The sequence below is a fragment of the Lycium ferocissimum genome, chromosome 12 (genome assembly GCF_029784015.1).
Source record: "Lycium ferocissimum isolate CSIRO_LF1 chromosome 12, AGI_CSIRO_Lferr_CH_V1, whole genome shotgun sequence".
Classification (NCBI taxonomy): Eukaryota; Viridiplantae; Streptophyta; class Magnoliopsida; order Solanales; family Solanaceae; genus Lycium; species Lycium ferocissimum.
This window is the reverse complement of record NC_081353.1, coordinates 49,936,901-49,963,960: the sequence shown is the minus strand read 5'-3', so window position 1 is coordinate 49,963,960 and position 27,060 is coordinate 49,936,901. Positions and strand designations below refer to the sequence as shown.

The window sequence follows — 27,060 nt, the reverse complement described above, 5'->3', positions numbered from 1 at the left end:
AACTAAATGTGTTAAAAGAAACGCCAAATCGTGTGACACTACTAGGAAGCTGGCCCAGTCGATTGGGCAAAGATCATCCAACATAATGATCATATGATGACCAAGAATCAAATAATACTCCCGAAATTAAAGCTAGGTATAACTCTCCTCCATAAAGAAAATTGTTTTAAATTTATAGCTTTCAAATGATTTATGCTTTTAAAATTATATAAACTTTTAACTTATCTAGAAAACAATATATTTAAATATCGATTTTGTTTTGTGTGATACCAAATCAAAACAAACCAAATGCATGTCGATTTCTTAACTTGGTTTCTTGGTTTGGACATGCATACAACTCCTTTTCCTTTGTTAATAAGTTGAACAAAACCAAATATAATTGGCACCGACAGGATTATTATTACAATATAATAAAATGGGTGCTTGAATGCGCTAATCACTGGTGACAGATATTATACCACAATTGCACATGGGGTTAATAAGATATTATTATAATGGATACTCTGAACAAGCAAATTACAGTCAGCTTCATAATCAACAGTGAGTTGTAGACATGTTCATACACTTCCAACTACTAAATAAAAGATATACTGCCACCACATTGCTTCTTCTTAACAGGTTTACAGTGAACCAGCATAATAATCCAAGCATAAATAATGGAATTAGAATCTTTAAACAATATGATTTGCAGTGCTTCTAGTTACAAAAGAATAAAAGAACGAATAAAATTGCCACTATAGGTTTCAGCTAAACGAGCTATTATTCATCGACTACCCCTTTTTCTTCACGATGGAAAACATTCCACTCGCTCCAGAACTCCAGTTAGAAAATATAAGTATTCCGACCATTCTATGATCCTAGTAATATACGCGGAATCCTTATCCCGAAAGAAAAGATTGATGGTCTACACGTTGGTGATTAGCAGTGAGGATAAACGACCCAACGGCTGGAATAATGTATCCATGAAAAAAAAAACATGCAGTTAAAGAAGTGTACTGCACTGTCACTTTGATTCCTGCGATCCTTCATAGCCATAGGGGTTTTGACTAGCCCAGTTCCACTGATCCCGGCACATATCGTCAATGCCATATTTAGCCCTGAAAAATAAGCCGGACATTTAGGGGTCATTTGGTAGGAGGTATTAGAGAAAATAATACTGGTAGTGACTTTGGTATTATTTAATCCCTTGTTTTGTAGTGTTTTCAACCTATGTATAACAAGTATATGTATTAGTTAACAATACCAGTACTATTCCTATTCTAATACACCTTATTGAATACTATCTAGAAATTATACCATGCATGTTATTTAATACAACAAACCAAACAGTCGATAAAAAGTGTCTACATAACTAATACACCATATTCAGTACTATTCTTATACACCCTACAAGAAGACTCCTTAGTACAAAACATATCAAAAGTAGATTAGTATATGTCATAGAGAAAGGGGAGGCAGGAAAGTTGTAGCTGAGTGGAACTATCAGTGTCACCCTCACAACAAGCAGTTTAATTAGATTGATTAACAACCAGACAATTGAAGAATGTAGACAGGTAAACATAATGATATATTTGTAAATATCATTTACCTCCAATTCAATTCTCGTTCTGCTTTCTCTGTTGCTGCATATACAATTTCAGCATCCCCAGGTCGTCGACCAGACATCACCAGTGGAATTTTCTAGTAAAGCAGAATAAGAGTTACTTAGTGCACCAGGAAAACTAATTAGTGTTACAATTACAATTAGTCTGTTCCACAATTAACAAAGCCTTTCCGCACAAAGTGGTAAGTAAGAATCATACAGCGAGGAGATTAAAGAGAGCTGGATTATGTGTGAACAAAAAATAGAGCCTTTAAAATTATGAGAGACGTGTCCAATTTCCTCCCAAATGAGAAGAACTGGAAAAACAACTCTTGTAAATCTCCCAGATCAGAAAATCAAACGACGTGCATCCCACTAAAGAGGCTTAACTTTAAAAACTTATCAATATGCACCAAGCCAATCCATTTCATTCTAATTCGATCTAAGAAGAGAATCAAGCTCACCGTTATTATAATTTAACAATAAAAATTATAAGGCCCTCTATTTACATAACGAAGCAAAGGCTCTTGCTCGAATGCATGACACATGTCTGTCTTCCTTTTATAAAAGTTTTAACTCACTGAACTGGGCGTTTCCATAGAGATGCCCAAGGATGAATCGAAAAGTAAAATACCTTTCCTGATGCCTTCTCAAATGCTGCCACCACTTCCAAGACTGACGATCCTTTCCCAGTTCCCAGGTTGTAAACTTCACAACCTGAAATGATTAAGCAAAATCATAGGTATAATCAACCCCAAGCAGACGAACTCCTCCCCCCATGCACTTACTTCGATAGGTCACCATCGATAGGTCACCATCGCTTTATCATCCAACAAGAATAAAAGTATCTATAAAGACATCCAAATGATATTGGTCTAGAAATGCAAAGACAAGCCACACTAGAACTAAAATGATTTAGTTAAACAGAAACAGCATAGCATTAAAATTCACACCATAATACTATTTGTCTGGGTATTAGTGATACTAACCATGTCACAGAGAACACAAGGAGGAAAAATGACAGAGAGAAATACAGCTTCGCTAATGTAAGAACAAGAATCCAACAGCAGAATTGAAAAATATATTTCAGAGCAAACAGTCTTCACGAAAGAAAAGTAAGAGAGCTTTGTGGTCATGGATTCTGAAGCTACTGGGAAAATTAATACCAGACAACTTAAACAGAGAAGTAACAATCATCAGAAGTAGCAAGTACTCACCTGTCGAAGGATCAAACAGCTTCCGTAATGCAGCAATATGGCCATCCGCTAAATCAACAACATGAATGTAATCACGTACCTGAAAATATCGGCACATGATCACTCACATGTTCAGGCAAAGGACAACCCCTCTTTCTTCCCATTAGTTTAAGCTAAATAACGACTGAATAAGAAAGTGGCCATGCATCCTTTTTCTAATTTGGTTCCGAGGTACATGGGTGAGAAAGAGAAGGAAAATAGAAAAATGCAAAACAGTCCACATCCATTTGGATTCATAGTTTCATGTAGCTAGACAAAGATTTACAAATTTGAGTGAGCTAATTTCTCATAATATCAAAAAAATTCTGACAATCTAGAACAAAATTGTCACCTAATAGTCCTATGTCCTATCATAAGTTAAAACATTAATAATAATCACTAATTATTGGCTAATGAAAATTTTGCCATACCGCTGTACCATCCTTTGTTGGATAATCAGTTCCATAAACTGTCAGTGCTGGTCTCCTGCCAACAGCAACTTGTTGAACAAAGGGCATGAGGTTGTTTGGAATTCCACGTGGATCATCACCAATACGGCCACTTGGATGTGCGCCAATAGGATTGAAGTACCGCAATAATATGACTTTCCATTCAGGGTCAGAATGGTAGACATCCCGGCAAATATCTTCAGCGAAGAGCTGAAAATTAAATCTAATTAGCTTTGAATATAAACACACATCATACACGTAACCAGAATTATGGTTATTCAGGAAAAGAGAGAACACATACTCCCCTTCCTCTAAAAGAAAAGGACAAGGGAAGGTATAAAACTTGAGCCTCAATAGAGAGGCAGTCAATGAATAGGGTGTATTAGTAGTGCTGGAATTAGTTATTATTGACTGTTTGGTTTGTTGTATTAAATAATACGCATTGCATAATTTCTAAATAGTACTGAATAGGGTGTATTTAAATAGAAATACTATTGGTATTGTTAATCCATAGTTTACTATGTATAAGAATAGTACTGAATAGGGTGTATAAGTAATACTGGTATTAGTTGTACCGGACTTAAATTTGCAACCAAACATTGTAATAAAGTTTAGTACCAGCATTATTCTACCCAATACACCCTACCAAACGACCCCTTAGATTTTAGAATCGCAGATATCCGCTTCATTAAACCAGCTGAGCACTGAAATGATCAGATGAGACAACTCAAAAGATACCTTTGTCCTTCCATAAGGATTTGCAGCACTTATGGGAGATTCCTCAGTACAAGGAACCTCTTTTGGCCAGCCATAGACAGTAGATGATGATGAGAACACAAGCTGAATAGTTGAAGACAGAAAAACCAGTAAATATTAATAAGTTGCGAGAGAGAAAAGATGCATTATTAAGATAAGTAAAAGAGTAGAGAAGAAATACATTTTTGCATCCACTCGTTGCCATGACTTCCAGCAGGGTAATTGTACCTGTAATATTGTTGTTATAGTACATCAAAGGTTTCTGGACACTTTCACCCACTGCTTTTAGTCCAGCAAAATGGATAACAGCATCGAACCTGCATTACATATGCAATAGACGCTGAACTAAAGAAATAAAGTAAAGCAAGGGAGCTGGCAAATATAAACATTACCACCATCATGTTGGAAAATGCAGGACAAGAGCAAATTTTGCGGTAAACAGTATATAATTCATGACAATCTTCAGCTTATTGTAGACATAAGGACATGACCCTAGATAGGAAGGTATGGAGGTCTAGGATTAGGGTAGAAGGGTAGTAGGTAGCCGAATGTTGTCGTACTCTTATGTGGGAGAGGCAGGGGGCTCATCTCCACTTCTCATCTTCTTATTTAGTAGTATTATTTAGTATTCGCGTAGTATCTTATTCTTCAATTTTTATTACTACATGTTGCTTCATTTCTTTGTTTATCTTTCTATTTTGCTGTTGTTATTTTTCTTTCAATCTTGCTTTGATTACACTTCTTTTGAGCCAAGGGTCTATCAGAAATAGCCTTTCTACCCCACAAAGGTAGGAGTGAGGTCTGTGTACATTCTACCCACCCCAGACCCCACTTGTGGGATTACACTGGGTATGTTGTTGTTGTTGCTTATCAAGTTTTCAGCTTACTGCAGTGTGGATAATAAACATGGGCTAGAATAACAACAGAAGGCTGATTAATAAAGAGGAAGGGAGTACAAAAAGAACTCAAAATTAAAGTATATCTTGCAACTACCATGGTAGAACTAGAACTTACTTGTTAGACTCGAAAAGCTTTTCAACTGCAGGCTTGTCACGCAGATCAATCTGACATTTAATACAAAATTACAAAAATCAGGAACACCAATACAGGAAATGAAACAACACTCAAGTGCTTGACACTTGAAAACATACTACTCCAAGCAGAAAAAACAAAAATTGACACAAAGACTACAAACTTAAAACCAAGCAGAAAAGCACCAAATCCTCTTAGATTCCTGAATTTAAGGTCCCGTTTGGCCATGGATAATTTTCACTTTTTTCGGAATCATGTTTGGATACAGATATGTTACAATTTTCCAGAATTCAACTTCATACCGCTTTTCACATTTTTCACTCCAGATCACTCACAATTCCAAGTTGTCTTCACGATCAAACACAACCCCAATTTCCAAATATACCATTTTTCAACTTTTTTCCAAATTTCACATTTTTTATGTCCAAAACACCCACTAAAGATTCACATTTCAAGAAGTGAAAATCAAGATAGACCCAAATCATCATTCTTGATAAGAATCCAATCTTTACGCCTAGCTATATGTATTTCCAATTCCCACTTTCCACCTCCCCAGTGTTTTGCTAGATTACATATATAAATGCTCTTGGGATAATATTTTGTTTGCTTACTTACTTACCAAACAGTAGAAAATAATTAAGAAACCACTCGTTTTCCAAGAAATCATTTTCCTTCCTACCAAACACACCCTATAGATTCCTGAATATAAAGTTTCACATCTCAATAAAGCAAAAAATAAAGATAGACCCAAATCACCATTCTTGATAAGAACACAGATGCAATAAATAAAAATCCAATCTTTACACATTTTCAAGAAAATGGAGGAATAACCTACATTGTAAAAGGAGAGATTGGGGCCAAATTGAGAAGCAAGTTCTTGAACCCTTTTAACAGCAATGGCAGAAGAATTATCCAAATTATCAACAACCACAGTCTTATAACCACCTAAAAGCAACTGTAACACGGTGTGACTCCCAATGTAACCAGCTCCACCCGTCACCAGTATGTTCTTCGACATTTGATCCAAAATTCTATAACCAAAAATCAAGAAAATGGTGGGATCTATCTATAGAGAGAGTTCAAAGTGGACTTTATATAATGGTATTGGAATTTAGTCACCTCTTCTCTGTCATTGGGTGGAAAGAAAGAAAGAAAGAATAATAATATTATTATTATGAAAGAAGAATAGTAGTATTAAGGAAGAGAAAGGAGGCCATGTGGAAAGGAGGTTTCATCACGTCCGTAGTGTTTCTGAGGGGAACCAAAAAAGGCTTTGAATCGGCAGCTTTTCACACTGCCAGTTACTCTTGTAATTTTTATTACAGTGAGGTGTTTTGTGGGACAGATTAGAAAAATATAATTTCTGTAAAAAGAAAAAAAAAAATTAGTACCAGACGTGGCGAACATTTAGATTGTATTTACAAAATGTAGCTATAGTTTTAAAAATTATGAAATATAGCTACATTTTGTGTATTGTAGTAAGCGCAAGCGGATACTCGCGATTTCAGCTAATCTAATATAACTGTATGTGTGGATACGACTCTAAACTATACCTAATACATGTGCAATTGTAGCTATGCTCTGTAAATACGTAAATTGTAGCTACGTTTCGTAATTATTCTCTAAATTATAGCTACTTATGATTTTTTTTTTTTAATATGTTATAAATATAATTACTTATAAATGTCCACTACACAAATGTAATTTTCATTGCTTTTCTCCATTATGCTCTAAATTATAGCTAGTTTTGAAATTTTCTCCTTTGTTTTTAATATGTTATAAATATAATTACTTATAAATGTCCACTACACAAATGTAATTTTCATTGCTTTTCTCCATTATGTACATAAACTCCACCAATCGTTATTACTATGTTTGTAACTTTCATACTTTTGTAACATCCTCCATGATCTCAATGTGATATGTCAATTTAAGGTAATTAATAGAGGTATGACAAGTATTATGTGATAAACTTGAGAAATAAGAAAATCTCTCCTTTCTTGTTGCTTTAGTTCTTACTTTAATCTTTCAAAAATTATTATTTCTTAGCTTGATTTCTGTTTATCAATTAATTTAAAAAGTATTTTTTCAATTAGTGTTTTGCTCATTTGCTTGTTCTTTTCAAACGTTGACTTCTTGAAATTTATTTTTCTTGATACTTTTCAAAAAAAAGTGTTTTTGGGCAAATTCGCTATTTTGATAAAGATTTTGAAAGCATTACTCAAGGTAATAAACATCATAAAGACTTATTTTTTTCCCAAATCTTGGCCAAACACCTCACTTTTTTAAAATAAGTACTTATTTGACAAAAAAATAAGTACTTTTGGGGAAAAATGAACTTTAAGACAAACAAGGCTTATTAGTTCTTACTTTAATCTTTGATATTATTATTTCTTAGCTTGATTTCTCAACACTTTATCAGTGCGAGTTCTCCAACTTTTCTTCACCTCGATGTTTGGCTCATTTGCTTGTTCAGTGTTCATCACGTTGACTTCGTTGAAATTTGAGTTTATGACACTTGATATTTCTGAAAAAAATATCAATCATGGGTTCTCGATGCTGAAATTCGCTTAGGTGATAAAGATTTTGGTGACATTACTCAAGGTAATAAACATCAATACAAAATGAAGGCTATGATTTTTCTTCCTCATCATCTAGGTGAGAGATTCACAGCTGAATATTTGACAATATCCACTTGAATTGTGGACTGATTTGAAAGAAAAGTATGACCACTTTAAGACAATAGTATTGCCAAGGACTTGGTATGAGTAGTGAATGCAAGTATAACTTTGTTGTGTTTAGAATAACTTTCCAATTAAAATTATGCGGGAAAGTTATAAATGATGAGGACTTGTTGGAAAATACTCTTACTACCTTTCATGCCTCAAATATGGTGTTACAATAGAAGAAAAATGGCAAAAATGATCCCTTATCTTTAGTAGTATGTTTAAAATAGTCTCTTAAGTATCGACTGAGCATTTTTGGTCCTTTAACTTTGTCAAGAGTAAGCAGTTTTGTGCTCCATCAAATATGTACTGAACTTTGATGGTTAAATTTAATCGAAACTATAAAAAAAAATTACTTAGAAACACCAAACATTTTCATCAAAATTTCAAAATCCACAACATAAGAAAGTTACATATAATTTTCTTATATGATTCAATGTTTTTTTTTTGGGATTTAATTTTTTATTTTATCTTGGACACCTCAAATAGGTTTAGGGAGAAGAAAAAGAGAGCAAGAGAATGGCCAGCAAGGTTTTTGCCAAGTTTTGGGGAGGAGGGCGGTGGCAGTGGAGAAATGATTATTATTGGGCTATCAGCGGCCAAGGCTAACTATAACTTTGATTACGAGTTAATTTAATAGTTTTGGCTCAAATTTTCATTGAGTATATACAAATTATTAATTCAATAACTTAAAAGAGTTAGAAATATTGAATGTATAAATTTTAAATCTTGGCTCGTCTCTATTGGCGGCTGACCACACTTAATAATTTCGTGATACTTTTATGACTAGATATGTAATATAATAGCACTTCATAATTAATTGCACCCATGCCATGTATTCATTATCGAGGCTATTATTTCCTTCACTTGTTTATTCAGGCTACCGCATCTTTTTGCAACATGATAATAACCAAAGAATATGCTTAAAAAGGAATTTACATCTTTTAACAAAAGTTAAAAAATGGTGACAATGCCAAAGTCGCTTTACTCAAAAACAAATTAAAGAAACAGTTATCACATTCCTAAGGTTTTCTCATTTTTTGGGTTGTTCTTTCAATAAATATAACTAAAAGAGTATACTTCTTGCATAATTCCAATATTTTGTCTACCCTTAGGTCCATCGCCTTTATCAAAATAGAAAAAATATTAAAATATTTCACTTCTGGAAAGTGTTTACACCTAATGATTTGAGCCACTGTTCTACTTACATAGTTCATGTTGGCACATTGCAAAAGGTATCTTCCTATTTCTGTGTTTGAAAAAGCAATTGGATTTCACTTTAGATTATTAACCGGAGTTCTACAATACTCTTTCACACTGTTCAAAGGCCGCCTATAATTAAACTTTTTTTTCTTTTTAAAAAAGGTTAAAGAATCAAAACCAAGAAAGTAGCATTGGTGAAATAGGAGCTCATATTTTCAACGGAAAATCTTGAGATCCCCGAAATATTTCAATATAAAATGGACTTTTGGGTTAATGCATGTTATGTTTAATACTTCACCGTCTCAAATAATCTTTCGTGATGCTTTTTCACACGTCCCTTAACCAACATTAATTAGGAGGAATTTTTAGCTATTTTGCCTTTCATTTGAATTAATACTGATAACATCACCCCATAAATGAGGTGTTGTGTCTTCAAGAACAATAACGGACAAAGATTTGAGACGGCAGAATTACATTTTCCTCCGGACCAAAAAAAAAGGACTGGTGACAACACAACGACGTCGTTGTCTGGGGCCCAAGTGTTTTGATTAAGTTATTTCTATTCGTTTATTATTCCCAATAATTGGGGTAGACACATTACTTCACCAAGTGTCATCCTAGTGAATAAATAAACTAAAGGGCCGCCCCACCTCCGCTCCTTTTTTTTTTTTTTTAAGAGATTTGAAAATAGGAAAGGACGCAAATGTCATCATTCTTTGGAAAGTTCCAAATTTTAATTGGGTTTAGCCCTCTGTATGTCGTTGTTAACTGTCATATTGTCACCTAGCATAAATGATAATAATAGCTTAGATGTTGATTCCTCCTTTTTGCCTGTCACGAAGAATTGGCCACGTGAAACCCACGTACCCACCCCTACCGACAAAGAAAGAAAGAAAGTTAATAGTGGGTAGTCAGTTTTTCATCTCAAGAAAAAGATGGGTACCCCTACCGACAAAGACAGAAAGAAAAGAAAGTTAATTGGGGAAGTCAGTTTTTTTCGGTTTTTTAATTCGGTTTTTTAGCAATTACAAATCTCTCACATTTTCCTTCTTGATTGCTTCGAGTTACTTCTGAAATTAAATGTTTGAAGGTTTGATGACTTTAGAATCCAACCATAGTGATCATCCACACATACAAGATAATAACTTCTATATACAAAATATAATGTATTATACAACGTATAATAAAATCAACAAGTATATAAAATTTTATATAGGTATAATCAAATTATGTGAGTTATATCTAATTTATTATAATAGGTGAAATAAATTATATGAATATTATTCTATGTATAACATTTTTATTATACTATATATAATAAAAACTTCAAATTATTAGTACTTGTATTCAATTCTTGTAGTGTTAAACTGAGATTTTATTTTTATGGAATAATGAAAGAAGTTGAGAATAAGGAGGAAGTAGAGAAGGTAAGAAAAAAGCTGGAAAAAAATCTTGCGGAATAAGGGTAAGTATGGAGTTATACTATGAACAACAAATAGTATTGGAGTTATTCACGTCTATATAGATTTGATTTACTATAAAACATTTAACTTGTCATGTAATGTTTAATAACATTTTAAGAGTATGTAAGTATTATAATATTATTGTCTACTTATGTTTTTTTTCCCAAAAATAAATTTTATTTAAATTGTAAAAAAAAAAAAAAAAAAAAAAAAAAAATAGAAATGTAACACCGAACCGAACACCGAAATTGTTATTAAAAGAAACCGAAAACCGAACCGAAAAACCGAATTAATTCGGTTCGGTCCGGTTTTTCGGTTTTCGGTGTTTATGCCCACCCCTAGTTTTTCCATCGAAACAAACAAGAAAAAGATGGTGAAAATTGGAAAAATTGTGAGTCAAATGTTCAAACAACTCCAAATAACCATTCAAACCAATACCGCCTCGGGTGGAGTTAGTACGGAAAATAGGAGTTCCACATAATCCAGTAACTTTAGTCAAAATTTTGTATATTTGTTCAGAAATTCACTAAAATAGGTATGTATATATCCGAATACACACGAAACAGGTAAAACATAACAACATATTTGACTACAATCAAATACACGAAATGTAATTAAGTAAAAAGGTAGCTACGATTGGTTTAAAAGCCTAGAAACTATAGATATTAATGTAAGTTACCCTATAATAAACTTTAGAGCCCATAAACTTCAAATCCTGAATCGACCACCTAAATATACCAACACTTCAAAATTTTGAACTTGCAAATAGTTCTATGCAAATTTTACTTGGAGAAACTCAAAAAATACCAACCTCAAAAGATCATATGCAAGTGAAATTCAATAATTACACAAATAATCGCCAAAATGTCGGTACATGAGGTATCTTATCTTTTCTTTACAGATCAACAAAAGAAAGATTAAACAAGACGTAAAGTGGATCACTTTTGAGCTTCCCTTGTGATGCAAGTTCTCTTTCTCCCTTTACAACCACTTTCTAATTAAGTTTTTCTCCAGATATGTAGGATCTTTGGCAGACTTCTCCTGAAACTTAGGAACTAGCCTCTGGTAACGATAATGTATGAAACTCAGAAATGAACATCTGTTTGACTCATCATACGTCGATAACAAATTGCCAAAAACAGTGAAAATGAACCAGTAAGGTGGATATTTACTCTTGGTACAATAATGCACAACTATCATCTTTCTGAAACCTTTTCTGTAGTTATGGGTTCAGAACTGAGAAGCCTTTCGGCTTCATCATTCGCCTCTGCTTGGATTTTCCATTTCTGCAAAAAAGGACGAATAACAGTATTAATGCCAAGAATATATGGTGTTTAAACGTAACCTACAGTCTACAGAGGCAATTATAATAAAAACAAACACATACTTCCTCAAGATTTTCAAGCTCCATTATTTGTTGTATTTGTTCAGCAATACTTTCCTGCATAGAGTAAAGAAGATGAAAATAGCGCAAGTAGAATGCTAAAATTGCACCTTCACAGAGCAACGTGAACGACGAAATCTAGGTAAGATTAGACCGCACCACTAACCACAACTACATTTTGGCTGGTGATAATATTCTTTGTTACATTTCCCATCTCAAACAGTTGCATAACTACCTCGCTTATAGTTTTCAAATGTAATTTAGAGAATAGGGAATGTCAAAATTATAACAAAGTGATCCTTACTGCATTGCCTGCTGCTTCAGCAGCAAGAACATCTGAATCCATCTCTACTTCAATTTCTATAATGGAAGAAATCTGCAATACAGAAGATATATTTATTCATAAATTTGGAATGCATGTTCAATGATATTTGAGCTTCACTGAACCAACTGAGCATTTCTAGAAAGATGACGTACTCTTGCATAGCTTTCAATCAGCTCGATCCTTCTCCTAAGGGAGCTTTCCAAGCTTTCACGCACCCTTTTCACTCTACTTCTCCGGGCCCTTAAATCAAAGAGAAAGCCATGTGATGTGTGACGATGAAGCATATATACTTTAGTCTAAACAGAAGCCTATAATAAACAAGAACAGGTACAGAGATTTAAGAGGCTTTACCGATAAGCAGGTTCTCCAACAGCAAAGATTTTGTTTTCCAGTTGGCACATGCGAGCCAACATCCAGACCTGAAGAATTAGTAAATAATATTTTACCTCAAATTACATGATCAAGACAATAAATCATACAAAGGATTGATGCCAGAATACTTCCAGAAATCAACTATAATGAAGCAAATCTATGCCATTCAACTAGTTTTAAAATGATACTCAAAAAAATCAATATTGCCTTTCTACCGAAACCATGTTTTAACACTCAATGGTAGATAATAGCCAACTCAATAATAATTACAGAGTGAAACAAAAGAAGATTTATGACATACAAATGTTCCAGAAGCATGAATTCCAGGGGCATGGGAATTTTGACAGCAAAATGAGGGAACTTTACAAATAAACATATCAATGGTCTTTGCATGACTCTATGGTAACATTATGCTGCTTCCTACCTTTTTTCACAGCTAGAAATTCCGTTTTTTAGTCCAAAACTAACTGCCAACTAAAATTTTCAACAAAAGAAACAGAACCTAAAAGGTATAACCAGAGGCAGACGTTGTCATAAAAAAAAATAACCAGAGGCAGACGCAGGACACAAAGTTCCAATCAACGATCTTTAGATAAGTCAGGCGGGTAGAGCAAGGAAATTCATTGATGAGACTCAAGATTGAATGATTAGGTTATCTATGTAGAGATAGATAGATAGAGAGAGAGGTGCAAAGGAATGAGGAATATCTAACTTGCGAGTGAAAATCATTAAGCAACTGCTTTTGCCTAGAAAAAGCATTGAGAAAGATTCCCTTAACGCAATGACTATCCGACTAATTTTGAACTAAGATTTGAAGGAAAATGAGGTAAAAGAATCAAAACCCTCTAAAAAAAAATTCAAAAGAACATGGGAGCATCAATAATAAAAATGCTTTCGACCCAACAAAACAACTGTTGAATCAAACATATAAGTGTAATTTATTTACTATCTTCATCTGAGTGTCTCATATATGCTGACGGTCAGAGGCGGAGGATTTGACTTTCAGGGAAAAATCCAAAAATATAAAAATAGAAATGTTGTTGGAATGATTTGAACTCACACATTTTGTTTCGTGAATTGACACTAAGAGTGTTCTAAACTGCACCAGCTATTCCTTTGTAAAAAGTGCATAGTACAAATACATATTTTTGTGGTTTTAGCCAAAATAACTTTTCTAGTTTCTAGAAGATATAAACCTTGTCCCTTGTACTATGTTTAAAGTCCTAGCCATCAACAAATCAAGGAAGCAGAGAAAGCATGTAGCAGTCAACCCAAGTATGCAGGCATGAGACAAGGTGACTTAAGCAAACAGATCCCTGTTCCTATTCTTTTTCATTTCAGCTGCCTTTTATCTTATCAGGACCCAGGCAGGAAGTTGATTGACTAATTGCTAGACGCAACTGCTACCAGAGAACAAGTAATTTAACAAAGTTGCACAGGAGGAGTATACCTCATTCTCAGCAGATTCTTTCAACTCCTTTATCCGTGATTGGAGCACATCATATTGAGATAAGAGTTGCTGCCTGATGGCAAGTGTATCAACTAATCTCTGAGGAAGCTGTCAGCAAAAAGAAGAGAAAAGTAAGATGCTGTCTTATTTCTGCAGTACCTTGTAAAGGCAGTATAAGACTACAAAGAATAACCTGGGTATGTATAGGAAAAAACTCCAGCAAAGTGAATATAACCATTCTACAAAGAGACACTTAACCTATGATTTTACTTCTCTATGACTTAATGCTCAATAAAGAAAAAGAAAGGCAACACAAAATGTGAATTTGTAGGTAGATAGTTTCTGTTCTCCTTTCTCCTTAGCGGGTGGGTAGTTAAACTCCAGAAGGAGTACATTTGTTGAATTCGTAAATAAGCTCGTGAATACAACTTTTAGATACCATCTCCTTCATCAATGAACTTAATTGCAAGAAATATCACATTATGTTACCTTGCTGAATTGAGGGAAAACCAGCCTGTTTAAAGTGGCCCCAAGAGTGATTGAGGAAACTGCAGCAACCGTTATAATCTGAGGCAAGTTGGGATCTATCATTCCAGAAGCAGCATCTCCAGTGGCAAATACAGCAAGAAGAGGAATCAGGATGGAAGGGTTTAACAAAGATGGGCTTTTATCTTTTTTGGGTGCTCTTAGTAAGGGTGATTCACGGCCATCTCTGTGGTTAGTCAAGCACAAGGGCTCTCCTGGGTAAACATTTGGAGCTTTTGGATTCAACTTTAAAGGACCCACCTCTCGGTAAACATTTGGTGGTGCTGCTACAGCAATGGTCACTCTCTCGCCTTCTTGTGCAGGAAGATCAACTGTTTCAGTAGCAAATCTGTGTGTTCGTGCCATTCCAGATGGGGTCTCCACCTACAGAAAGTGCCAAAGTTGATTTTCAGAAGCCTTTTCTAAGAAATATGAAAAGACTGGTCGATAGAAATTGTCTCAAAATAATAGAAGCAAGAACTCCACTACAGGAAAAAAGTCGAAAAGATTCAAGTGAAGGAGGTGGCAAACCAGTAATAACTACTGATATGTATGGCTTTTAAAGGAAATGTACCACAATCGAATGAACAGCAGCTGGAATGTTTTGCTTTATTGGCAGGAATCTTAGTCCCCTTCTCCATGCAGAAATATCCATGCTGCGTTCGGCAGGAGGAGAACCTTAGAAAAAGTGAATATCCAAGGATCAACACACTATACTAACACACTTCTTATGACAAACAATGGAACAAGAGTAAAATAGTAATAATATGTTTGGCCTATGCATTAAAATTCAAGAATAACATATGAGCTTATGAAAAATCTAAAAGAAAAATAGTGTATAAACAATCACGGCAGTTGTCCGAGTGTTGCTTATATTTTTCTTTTTTACTTTTTGGTGGTATGTTTCGAAGTTGTTTGAAATAATGTGTACAGAGTCTGCTTTTCAAGGATTTGACAAAGTACAACCACTTCAATCAAAAGACAACTGGACAGTAGTTAAAGAAAACCAACCTAATTTCTTCTGACTCTATACTAATAATATTTCCTGAAACAAGCTCATACTGGTAGCGGCATTTTGAACAGGACACAACCTGCAGAAGTGGGTTTCTTACGTCAATATACTAGAAATAACATACAAGAAGCACATTGACGTTAAAAGTGGAGAAATTATCATAATGTTTACGTTGAGGTGGGTTAGTATGTCATAAGACTGATGGCAAATCTTTTTTACACATAATCCACACAGTAACTGACCAGGTTGTTCGGCAATGCCTAGTATAAATTGCATGTGGGAACTGAGAGGAGCATCTGATCTCAATGGCAATGAGAAACTATTCATCATCACAACAAGAACCAGACTACTCAAATTGCCTTTTCTTAAACCACCTTGAAACATCATATCTCTTTATTTTGGCCAGTAAATAGAAAATAAGTATAGTCCTTTAACAATAGCACTTTCTTCCGCCAATTTTGTGTGTTCACACTTTAAAGAAAAAGGTTAATAACAGAAAATAAACAGGTCAGGCAACAGCAAACCAGCTCTTTCCTCAGTGGATCTGGTTGGTTGATCCTAAGCAGCTCAAATCACCACTAACAACATTCTACTGTAAAAAAACTGACACAATCTTAAGTATTTTGTGCATACCTGGATACCATCTTGTGGCTGAGCAACAGTAACAGCAATCATGCAAGTTGGACACCGCACAACTTTGCCAAAGAGAACCTGCCCAGACACCAAGCTGCATGTTACTTTATGTGCAAGCAAACAACAATAAGAAAGCTGAGTAAAAGCACCCAGGTTCAGATTATTTCTAGAAGAATCTTCATTAGTCTTCCTATACCATCACACATTTCGATATGTAAATTGATGATGACAAAGTTACTAATACCAGAAACTGAGCATATCAGTGAGATGACAGCAAGTTCCTTTTTCCTATTGGGAGAAGATGTGCAATTTGGGTATAGCCTATATTTGAGATCTTAAGTGCTAGGATTTCTAGTGGAAACTTTATTAATCTAAATGGCCGTGAATTTGCTGTGACTGCATTAATGTCATACCGCAGATCTCAAAGGACAACTCATTTACACAAACAGTAAATGGGATGGACAAGCATGGAAGACGTTTGAATGTCGGACAATTCCATTTAAATTAAGAACTGAAATTGGAACATATTTCACTAGAAAATTGAGATAAATAAGAGAAATGGGGCATGTACTTTTCCTTCAGCCAGTAGCACATACACAAACTTGTGGCGGGAAAGTTCTAAATCACACTTTAAAGACAGTGGTTGAAAATCTAATAATAACCTAAACATATTCAAGACTTCAGATCAACTCTTTTAATCGACTATTGTACAACCAATGGTCCTATCATTTTCAGGGAAGATATCGGCCATGTTGTTGTTAATATACAACAATTGCAAATAAAGTAAAATAAATTATAAATTCTAATTCGTATCTTGATTAAGTAAACAAAGTTAACAAGATAGACTGATGATTCATATAGCTTCATCGTCTAGGGTAGAGCCGAACCTTAAGTGATCCATACTATTCTTGTATAGTATATTTTCCCTATCAACAAACTTACAAATACATAGTCCATTCCTGGCAGTTTGCTCGTCCAAAATTCCGAAGTGGTTTATAAGGTAAAGTAATTACATTACTGATTCACAGTAAATTGCTTATCTGGCTAGAATAGTCGGTAATGACTAATATACTTAATATACCACAGAAAATTCTTCATAGCGGCAGTGCTGCTCATATAGAGAGAAGTGTGCAACTCGAACACATTAACATACTTAGAGCAGACTAAAACAAAAGCAAGTTGGAGTGAGTGAAGAAATAATGACCTCTTCACTAGAAGAAATGCCCACTCGACAAACTTTGGCGATGATTTTAAGGGCATCTGAAACCCTCAGCTGCGTTGCAAGTCCTCGAACTAACAAGGTATATGTAGAAACATCTGGCCTTGACCACCTCCATCTATCATAGGATGGGCCTCTGTCTGAAACAGATGTCCCTTAAATATGGGCAAGTCAAGTGCATCAATATTGGGGGATATCAATGAAATCTGGTCACATCTTACTAGAGAATTATAGTGAAAGCAGTACTGCATGTCATAAAAACTTGCGATGACATGTTCCACATCTTTTATTAATCTCAAATTCCTCATATTGGAAAGCTTAACTATATTATCTAAGGAGGTTGCTAAAAGCAGTGACGCCACCACCTACCTTGGGCGGGGGGTGGGGGGTGGGGGTGGGGGTGGGTATTTATAATTTGAAAAGCTGGTTTGTTAAAGAAAATTCACATTGTTGTTTAAAATTCAAATTACTGAATGAACTTTTTTTGATCAGGCAAATTACTGGATGAACTTAAGTCTTGAAAGTTGAAATTTACATAGAAACAGAATGGTGTCAAACAACTTGAAAGGGATGGAGTACCTTTTAAGGATTTTGGAAAAAGTTCTTATCTAATTCACAAGTCATTGAGTAACACAAAAGTTGCGTCTTTTTACCCTTTGATACAAAAGCAGTGATCATAGTTCATAGCAGGCGCTTCAACATGAACATGTATTATGAAAGGCAAGAGAATCACTTCCTCAAGAATATAAATTGCCTTCAACATGCGAGTGAAAATGGCCATTTAGTTACGACATTGCATGCATAATCAAAGTTCCAACTTCGGATAGAAACAATGAACAAATTTCCACCCCCCAAATCAAACTTCTCCCACATATGTAGATGTCACAAGCAACAGAAAAAACTTCGCATTTTTCGAAATATAACTCCTCAAGCCTTCAGGAATAACCATAAAGCATTCATCTTTCTTTTAAAACCACTCAACCGCTACCCCCAAACAACCCGCACAAAAGGAAAAAAGACAAAATAGAAAAAATGATAGTCAAATATTAATTAATACAATATATCTTCATGACCAAAAAAATCTCTTCTTTAACATGATAATGAACATTCTGAAAGCTAAATACTGTCCTCAACCGCACACTTTCCTTTTCAGTCTATTCCAGCAAAAATGTCACATTTCTATATTTAGAAACAATTTTAACTTTTAAAATTTCTATTTAATCCCAGATGATTTATTTATTTGATGACTTTGTTTCAGACCACAAGTAAGTATCTTCTCTTGGTTTCATATTAATTTAATTTGATTAATCTCTCCGTCCCAACTACACTACTTTCCTTTTTAGTCAGTCCCAAAAAGAATGACAACTAACAATTCAACTTTAATTTCTCACTTTATCTTCAATTAAATGATTTATACACACATTTTTCATCGCTTGTTTTAGACCACAAGTTCCAAAAAGTGTTCTTTTTTTTTCCTTAACTTTGTCTTTCAGTCAAACATCATCATATAAATTGAGACAGAGAGGACTACTAAAATGTACCAGGATCAAAAGTGGAACGCATAGCATCGAACACATTAAGTGCCAAATCAGCATTGCAACGATCAAAAGCAGCAGAAATAATAAAACAGCAATCATTACAACTAACAACACCACCATTTTTCCCAGTCTTTTCGGATATTATATCCAACACCTCACTCGCATATTTGCAAGCGCAAATCCGACTAATCAATTCATCATCTAACACCTTGTTTTCACCCTCAGCTTCACTTAACGAAGCTTTAGGCCTAAAGTTTGGGATTTTTGGGGAAGAAAAAGTAGTGAGGTGTTTGGAGAAAGGGGTAGTAGAAGAAGAAGAAGAAGAGAGGAGAAAATAGTAATTTGGGAAACGGTGAAAGGAAGGGAAAGAAGAGAAACGGGGAAAAGAAGGAGAGAACAAGCAGAGAGTCATGTGTAATGTAAGGTGTTTGAGCTGTGAGAGAATGGATTACTATATCTCTGAAGATTAGGAACGAGAGGTGGTTGTTATTGGGAGGGAAATGAAAGGGAAGGGGAATAATAAAGGAAAAAACGAAAAGTGGAGGTGCGGGGAATCGAACCCCGTGCCTCTCGCATGCGAAGCGAGCGCTCTACCATATGAGCTACACCCCCAGCGCGGATCTTTATGCTCGAAAAGAGAATTAAAATGATCCCTTTACTACGAGAGTAGGTTCAACATACTCTCTTAACTAGTTACTTACCGGTTTTGATCCTTTAAGTTTGCCATAAATTAACAAAAATGGTCCCTTAATTATGAGAGCTGGTTAAAAATAGTCCCTTAACAGTTTTGGTCCTTTAAGTTCGTCAAAAGTTAACACTTTTAGTCTCCGACAAAATATTCATCTAACTCTATTTGTTAGATATGACGAGAACTATGAAAAAAAAGGGGAAAAAATAGGGAAAACTCACATTTAGAGGCACACATTATTAAAGAAATGGCCAAATACCTCGGGACAGAATTGACGGACGTTAGTCGGTTAAAGGGAAAAATCGAGGAAAAACCTACGAACTTGATAATATCAGAAAATAGTGTCTCGGAACACAAAGATCAAAGGACTCCGTCGATTAAAACCGAAGGAGTACGTAAAATATACTAGACTCGTTTTTACTGAAAACATGGTATAAAAATAAATATTTCCATTGTAGTGATTCTTTTTAAAAAAAAAAAAAAAGTCCGCGCATTTTTCCTGGAAAATAATCGACGGATGTCCGTTGGTTTTTTTTTAAATAATAAAAATTAAAAGAAAATTAAAAACAAGTGTCCCTCAATTTTATCCATCGATTTCCGTCCATCGTTTTTTTGCTTGTTTTTAGTAGTGACAACTTTTGTAGTTTCTATTACTTCTAATTTATTTCTTAAGTCTTGTGTGTTTTACTTAGTTGATGGATTCCCTCGGTTTTAATTGATATAGTTCATCAGTCTTTGTGTTCCGAAATACTATTTTCTGAAATTATCAAGTTTGTTGGTTTTTTCCTTGGTTTTTCCTTATAATGGACTAACGTCCGTCGATTTTGTCCCGAGATATTTGATCTTTTATTTAGTGATGTGTACCTCTAAATGTGAGTTCTCGCTAATTTCTTCTTTTATTTCATAGTTCTCGTCATATCAAATAAACAAAGTTCGATAAATATTTCGTTGAAGACTAAAAGTATTAACTTTTGGCGAACTTAAAGGACCAAAACTATTAAGCGCATACTTAAGAGACTATTTTTAACCAACTCTCATATTTAAGTGACCATTTATGTTCTTTTCTCGAGTACAAAGATCAGCAATGGGGGTGTAGCTCATATAGTAGGGCACAGAAGAACAAATTCAATGAGCTCAATTTTTCAGATGGGAAGATCAAGAGGAACATGATAGAAGCTTTCAAATTCACCCCTGGGAAGAAGTGTCATGCCCCGAATCTGAAACTGGATATAACACGACACCCGGTGCTTGACTATATGTGACCCATCGAATCAACTGGCTGGCTGAATCAATATGTGATATCAAAATGTGATCTATCCGTCGGTTTCGTCTCGAGGTATTTGGTCTTTTCTTTAGTGATCTCTAAATGTGAGTTCTTGCTAACTTTTTCCTATTTTTTCATAGTTCTCGTCAAATCAAACAAACATAGTTCAATGAATATTTTGTTGGAGACTAAAAGTATTAACTTTTGGCGAACTTAAAGGACGAAAACTGTTAAGCGCATACTTAAGATACTATTTTTAACCAACCCTCATAGTTAAGGGACCATTTTTGTTAACTTGTGGCAAACTAAAGGAAAAACCGTTTAGTGCATAGTTAAGTGACTATTTTGAACCTACTCTCATAGTTAAGGGACCATTTATGTCCTTTTCTCCTTTGTACTCCCTCCGTTCACTTTTACTTATGTTACGGTTCGCATTTCGTGGGCGGGATTAGCTCTCGAAAAGCCACTAGGAGGTAGTTGGTGCTCTTTCGGACTTTATTTTCGAAAAAGAGTCGCCACCTAATTTATGGGTAAACTAGGAAAACTAGGTCCAAAGGATGTATTCAAATGCAGCAAAAAAGCCATTATAATCCAAAGTTGTAGGTAAGGGTTCTGGTTATCTCTTAGGGAAAGTGTTAGGTACCTAGTATTAAGGATCCGTAATATATAAGTTGACCTTCGAATTCCAATGTGTGAATTATGCATGAACTGTTTATATTTGTGTTTATTTTCCCGTATTTATAAAAGACTATCATTTGGCATATCTTTTTTTTTTTTTTTGAAAAGAATTGAATATATTCCCTTTATATAAGGGTACTTTAGGTTGGATTTATAATATTCAGATAAGAATAATTCCTTTTTATGTATAAGGATAGTACATTTTGTTTTGAAAAGTGTCAATCCATTTGGATTTGTAAATATGTATATAAGTACATATATACATATATACACATATATATACACACATATATACACACATATATCCAAAGCCGTTGATCTTCTTAAATTCTAAAGACTTGTATTCAAAAATCAATTTGTAACTTCTCGATTTCTCATTTGAAAATTGGTTTGTAAATTTTTTAGAGAAGCACTCCATATTATTTTGTAATCCAAAGCCGTTGATCTTCTTAAAATTCTAAAGACTTGTATTCAAAAATCAGTTTGTAACTTCTCAATTTATTTTTGCAAAAATTGTTTAAGCACGTATTTGGGATTTTGAAAATCATTTTGGAGGCCTAAAGTCTACTAAACGACATGAGCACTGTTGTCCTAAGACGACTAGTTCCAAACAAAAAACATTCCAATAACAATGTGAGTCTTTACAAATGTTCACAAACCAAAATACTACATTTAAAGATAAATAATGAAATAGAAGAGTTAGGCTAGGGGTGTACCAAGCCTCTAGTTAGCCATTTTTACCCATGGTTGGGCCTTCAATGCGTTTTCATATACCTATGCATATCAGCTTCCCTTTCCATATCAAACTGTCTTCGAAAGAAGGAAAGATCTATTGGGCCTTGGCCTAACAATTTGGCTTGACACAGGCCCAAGTGGCCAAAGAGGGTGACGAGGATAAGAGAGGAAAAAGGAACCCGGTTAGAATTTATTTATTGTGCTTATCATTAAGAGGAACGAACTAAATACAAGTATATATGCATATATCAACAAAGCATATATAATATCAGATTTCAGTATTGCCACAACAAATTCAGGAAATGGGCCTGGCAAGCCCCAATCACATATAAATCGTAAAAACCCTTACTAAGACCGAAGGACAGGCCCAAACTTATCCCTTTGTGCTAACCCGAGCCTAAAATGGGCCATTCTATATCCATTTAGAAGTTTGGACACTATATTCAAGCTGACAGACTCCAAGGATTAAGGCCCAAGGGAATCCTATCTGATTTTAACTTGATATACACTTATATGCATGTGATATACCATCTGATATACACTTTGACATGTATATCAGGTGTGTATACCCGGTATACATCTGACAATTCAACTATCACTTACATAAAAGGTTAAGTCTTATGAAGGTTCATGTATCATGTATACATCTCTATTTTTAAAACTTAAGTGATTAATTAACCTGCCCATTTTAACAAATCTAATTTCAACTCTTTTTTTTAAAATTATTTATCTTGATTAAACTACACTGGGTTAGGTCAAAACAGCTCTAATCCATCCAAGTATCACCTTAATCCTATGGTCCAATTAGAATTATCAACCGTTAACTTAAGTTGACTATACTGAACTGGGTTGCAAGCGACTCCAAGTTTTTCCCAAATTCACCTTAAGCTTTTGACTCTATTAACCCCCTAATCCATTTTTCATTTATCATTATGCTGCCAAACAAGACCTAAGTCCTAATCTAGACTCCAACATAACCAATAGGATGCCCAACATGCATCAGAGTTGCATAGCATGAATACATAGTCTCAAGTGAGTTAAGCATATCCCAAACTTGATGCAAGTAACCTCAATCAACAACTACAACATTTGACAAAGCTAGGCAGTTGGGAACAACTCAAGTAGGCATCAGAAACATGTAACAGAGGGCACTCAATACCATTCTTTGAAATCTAAAGACATAAGCCATGATATAAATAACAAGGAAAGAACTTGAATCAACCCATAACTCTATCTTAAACTAAGGCCGAATCTGCTCAGGACTCTTACTACACCATTTTCTCATGTTTCGGAGATTAAACATTATAAGTGAATTAGGACAAGCCTTATTGGAACAAGATCATTTAAAAAAAAAAAACCTTTTAAGGAAACGGATTTACTTCTTAAACCAAAGCCCTAGTTCCAATGAGAGAAAGAGTTGAATCAGTACATCAATGTGACATGTTTCACACCATGAACTTGTACGGCCTATCATGACAACTTTTTATTTGAGATAGAGTAGTACTTGAATCAAGTTACACTTGAATAAGTTACACTTTCAAATCTCCTTCTCTCCAAGGTGTCTTTGAAAAGACTTCCCTTGTCAAGTGGTTTATAACATGCCCACCGTCTCATACTATTATTACACTAATTAAACTAAAAGTGAGACAATTTTAGAAAACCATATTGACCACATTTTGACTTCTCAAGATCAGATCAACAACACCAAGCTAGAACGGACCTAGTTCTATGTGTTTATTAGACTTGCCACCTTATTATTGGATACTTATTTCAACTAGACTCCTTAATACCCCTAGCCTCACTTGGTTAGGGACTACTTCTTTGAAATAAATAAATTGTGTACTAATAGGTTTAGAACAGATCCCGTAAGGCCATTTCACTCTCAAGTTTGACAAAGGGAGTTAGTCATTCTTTGCACATAAGTTCACCTTATTAAGCTATTATACTTGTCAAACCCTTTTTGAAGTTCTCACCTAATCCCAAGTAGTTAAATTAACGTTCAAACTCAAGAGAACATCATCATAATTAACATCGTTCAAATTTACAGGTTAACAAATCATTCCCACATATTTACTAATCAGTTTGAATTTAATCCTAGCATTTTTAGTTTCAATCTTAAACTAGAATCTACTAAATCTTACTTTAGATAAATAACATGATAGCTAAACTCAATATTTGATGAGCAATGTCTCCACAGAGTCATGTTATACTCAACCATTAATCATAATCAAGCAAATACGAATACATACAAACACAAAACTAATCTGAATAGTTAACAACTAACCAAACATTACAAGAGAATCTAAACTAATCAAGAACTAAAGAAAAGCAATAACAAGATAAAAAAAATACCTTTTTGAAGTGCAGCCAACTTCAAGAATGAATTTGGAGCTTCTTTGTGCTTCAAAAATCAAGAACTCAACCACAAAATAAAAACAAGCAATTAAAGTTTGAAATTGAAGACTCAAACTTTGAAAGTCAAGTCGAAATTTTAAACTGAAACCCTAATTTTAAGTCTCAAACACTCAAAATCTGGGTGTATGCCTATGTCCTCATTTTTTTTGTGACAAACTCTAGCAATTTTCGATGTGGGAGTTTGTAATTTTATGAGAATTGCTCTCTTCCACAACAAATCAAAGGTCCAGATTGAAGGTGGGGGAGAAAGAAAAGGTCGAATTTGACCCTTACAAAGTCAATCCATATGCTTCTCCACAGATCAATAGCAATTGCTCATTCAAAACGAGTACAAACAAAAACGATTAAGGATTTCAGTCCTATCCGTTGTAAAATGCAGAAAAAGTGAAGAAAAGAGTGGGATTATACTGTGTTTAGGTTATCTCTTGGTGGAAATAGTTGAGAAATGGCAGAGAAATTAATGCTCTTCCCATTCTCGGCCATACCACATATAGCAAACCACGCGGGCCCTTTTCTTTTTGCCATTTCCGATGATCGTGACGTCATGCAAGAGAGGAGAGAGGGTGAGGCGACTAGGGTTTGTAACCCTTTGAGAGAAAATAAGAGTGAGAGGTGTGTTTGGTCGATGAAAAATGAGGAATGGAGGGGATATTACCCCTTTAAGGCTGAGTTGGGTTGGGTCAGGTCCTTATTGGACCTAGCTCGACTGAGTTTAAAGGGAATAAAGAGGGATTGTTATATACATGCATATATCTAATATACATGTATACACATGTATATTCGGGTATATGTGTGTATATATAGGGAGACTTTAAATACTCAATTTAACAGATAGCCAAAATTAATTAATTAAATTCTTTAATTAATGGCCAACTATGACTTAATTAATTAATTATCCAAACTAAAGGACATGATTAATTATGCAAATGGACTTAAGTTGCAAATGTAACCTTCATTGACTTTGAACCATGAAATTGGTCATTTCAATTATGGCCGTAATTGGCCTAATCAAACAATTAAAGACTAGTTTTTTGCAATAATGACGTCACTTGACTTAAGCCATGAATTTGGATATTTCCATTAAGTCAAGGGTTAACTAACAATTGACTATTTCAATTGTAGCCACAATTAGCCACATGATGAATAATTTATGGAATTAACCACAATTAATCACTTGATTAATTATGATTAACTCTAATAAGTTGTACAAATGCACATTGAATATGTAAAATTAAGAATTGAAGTGTAAAATAATTAATTCATTTAATTAATCAAATTTCTTGAATTAAACGGAGTAAAAATGCTTGCTAATCAATCTTTTGACAAATTTAACAATTGAATAAATAATTGTTTTAAAAATATCTTCCCGATTAAACTTAACAAATGCTCCACATTAGTTACAAAAATATATAAATTGATTTCTAAATGATTTATAATATTATTGAAGTTATTTTGCCAAATGAAATGGCAAAATAATATCGGAATAATTTTATAAAAATCATTTTGACTTGTAATAATGCATATTTCACTGTGTTTGATATCCAAGGACTTTGGGTAATTAAAATAAATTATGAGATGTCAAAACTTAGGGGTCAACAACTTGTCCACTAGGGACCCTGCAAGCCCCGTAACAAATAATAAATGAAATGTGTATGTTACCATAATACTCATATTAATTGGTGTATAATTTATTAATGGAACTAAAAAGTGTCTTGGAACGAACAATTAATGTTAAAGGTAAAAAAAGAAAAATAATTATTTTTCTCTTGATATGCGAAAGTGGACAAGTAAAACTGAAAATCTATTTTTGGAATAGTAGACAAGTAAAAGTGAACGGAGGGAGTATTTAACTTAAATTAAATTATATTCCTCCATCCACTTTTATTTGTCCACCATACTAAAAATAAATTTTCATTTTTATTTGTCCAATAACATATTTTAAAAAATATTTTACCCTCGACGTTACTTACTTATTTCCCAAATCATTTCCCAATTAATATGAGTATTGTAATAAAATATACACTTCATTTAGTATTTCTTAAAGAGTACAAAAATCATCGTGGACAAGTAAAAATAAACGGAGGGAGTATTTTCTAATAATCTGAAAACCTATATAGTTTAAACATTATTAATTTATCTTCTAATGACTTGCTTTCGCATGAATAACGTGGTCTGGTGTAGACCACATACCTTATTATTATTATTATTTTTTTTTGGCGCAGATTGTCTTTCATGTGGACTGATCTCTAATTTTTTACATAGTTTTTAAACTTTTCTCATTTAATGAAAATTTTTGGCCAAAGTAGTCTACAAAATCGTAGAGATTAGATCGAACCCGATAGAGTTAAAAAAAAAAAAAAAAAATATTAAGTTATC

At 34.1% G+C, this 27,060-nt stretch overlaps 2 protein-coding genes and 1 non-coding gene across 3 annotated transcripts; all 3 read right to left on the bottom strand.

The window, feature by feature from the left end:
* Positions 1-572: 572 nt before the first annotated feature.
* Positions 573-6,303, bottom strand: LOC132040091 (UDP-glucose 4-epimerase GEPI48-like). The gene is made up of 9 exons (XM_059430708.1): positions 5,890-6,303; positions 5,037-5,086; positions 4,204-4,339; positions 4,005-4,106; positions 3,249-3,476; positions 2,800-2,878; positions 2,217-2,299; positions 1,589-1,680; positions 573-1,097 (listed from the first exon to the last, which is right to left on the bottom strand). Exons 1-9 carry the CDS (start codon positions 6,070-6,072, stop codon positions 1,004-1,006), a joined length of 1,047 nt encoding a protein of 348 aa, XP_059286691.1. The 5' UTR covers positions 6,073-6,303; the 3' UTR covers positions 573-1,003.
* Positions 6,304-11,269: 4,966 nt separating this feature from the next.
* LOC132039654 (uncharacterized) lies at positions 11,270-19,348 on the bottom strand. The gene is made up of 12 exons (XM_059430155.1): positions 18,908-19,348; positions 17,352-17,521; positions 16,148-16,225; positions 15,514-15,593; positions 15,077-15,158; positions 14,467-14,886; positions 13,978-14,085; positions 12,507-12,574; positions 12,308-12,395; positions 12,135-12,206; positions 11,834-11,887; positions 11,270-11,732 (listed from the first exon to the last, which is right to left on the bottom strand). The coding sequence occupies exons 1-12, from the start codon at positions 19,314-19,316 to the stop codon at positions 11,643-11,645; spliced, it is 1,719 nt and encodes a 572-aa protein (XP_059286138.1). The 5' UTR covers positions 19,317-19,348; the 3' UTR covers positions 11,270-11,642.
* A 95-nt stretch (positions 19,349-19,443) lies between these two features.
* TRNAA-CGC (transfer RNA alanine (anticodon CGC)) lies at positions 19,444-19,516 on the bottom strand. Its single transcript has one exon. It is a non-coding gene; the product is annotated as a tRNA-Ala (tRNA).
* Positions 19,517-27,060: the final 7,544 nt, after the last annotated feature.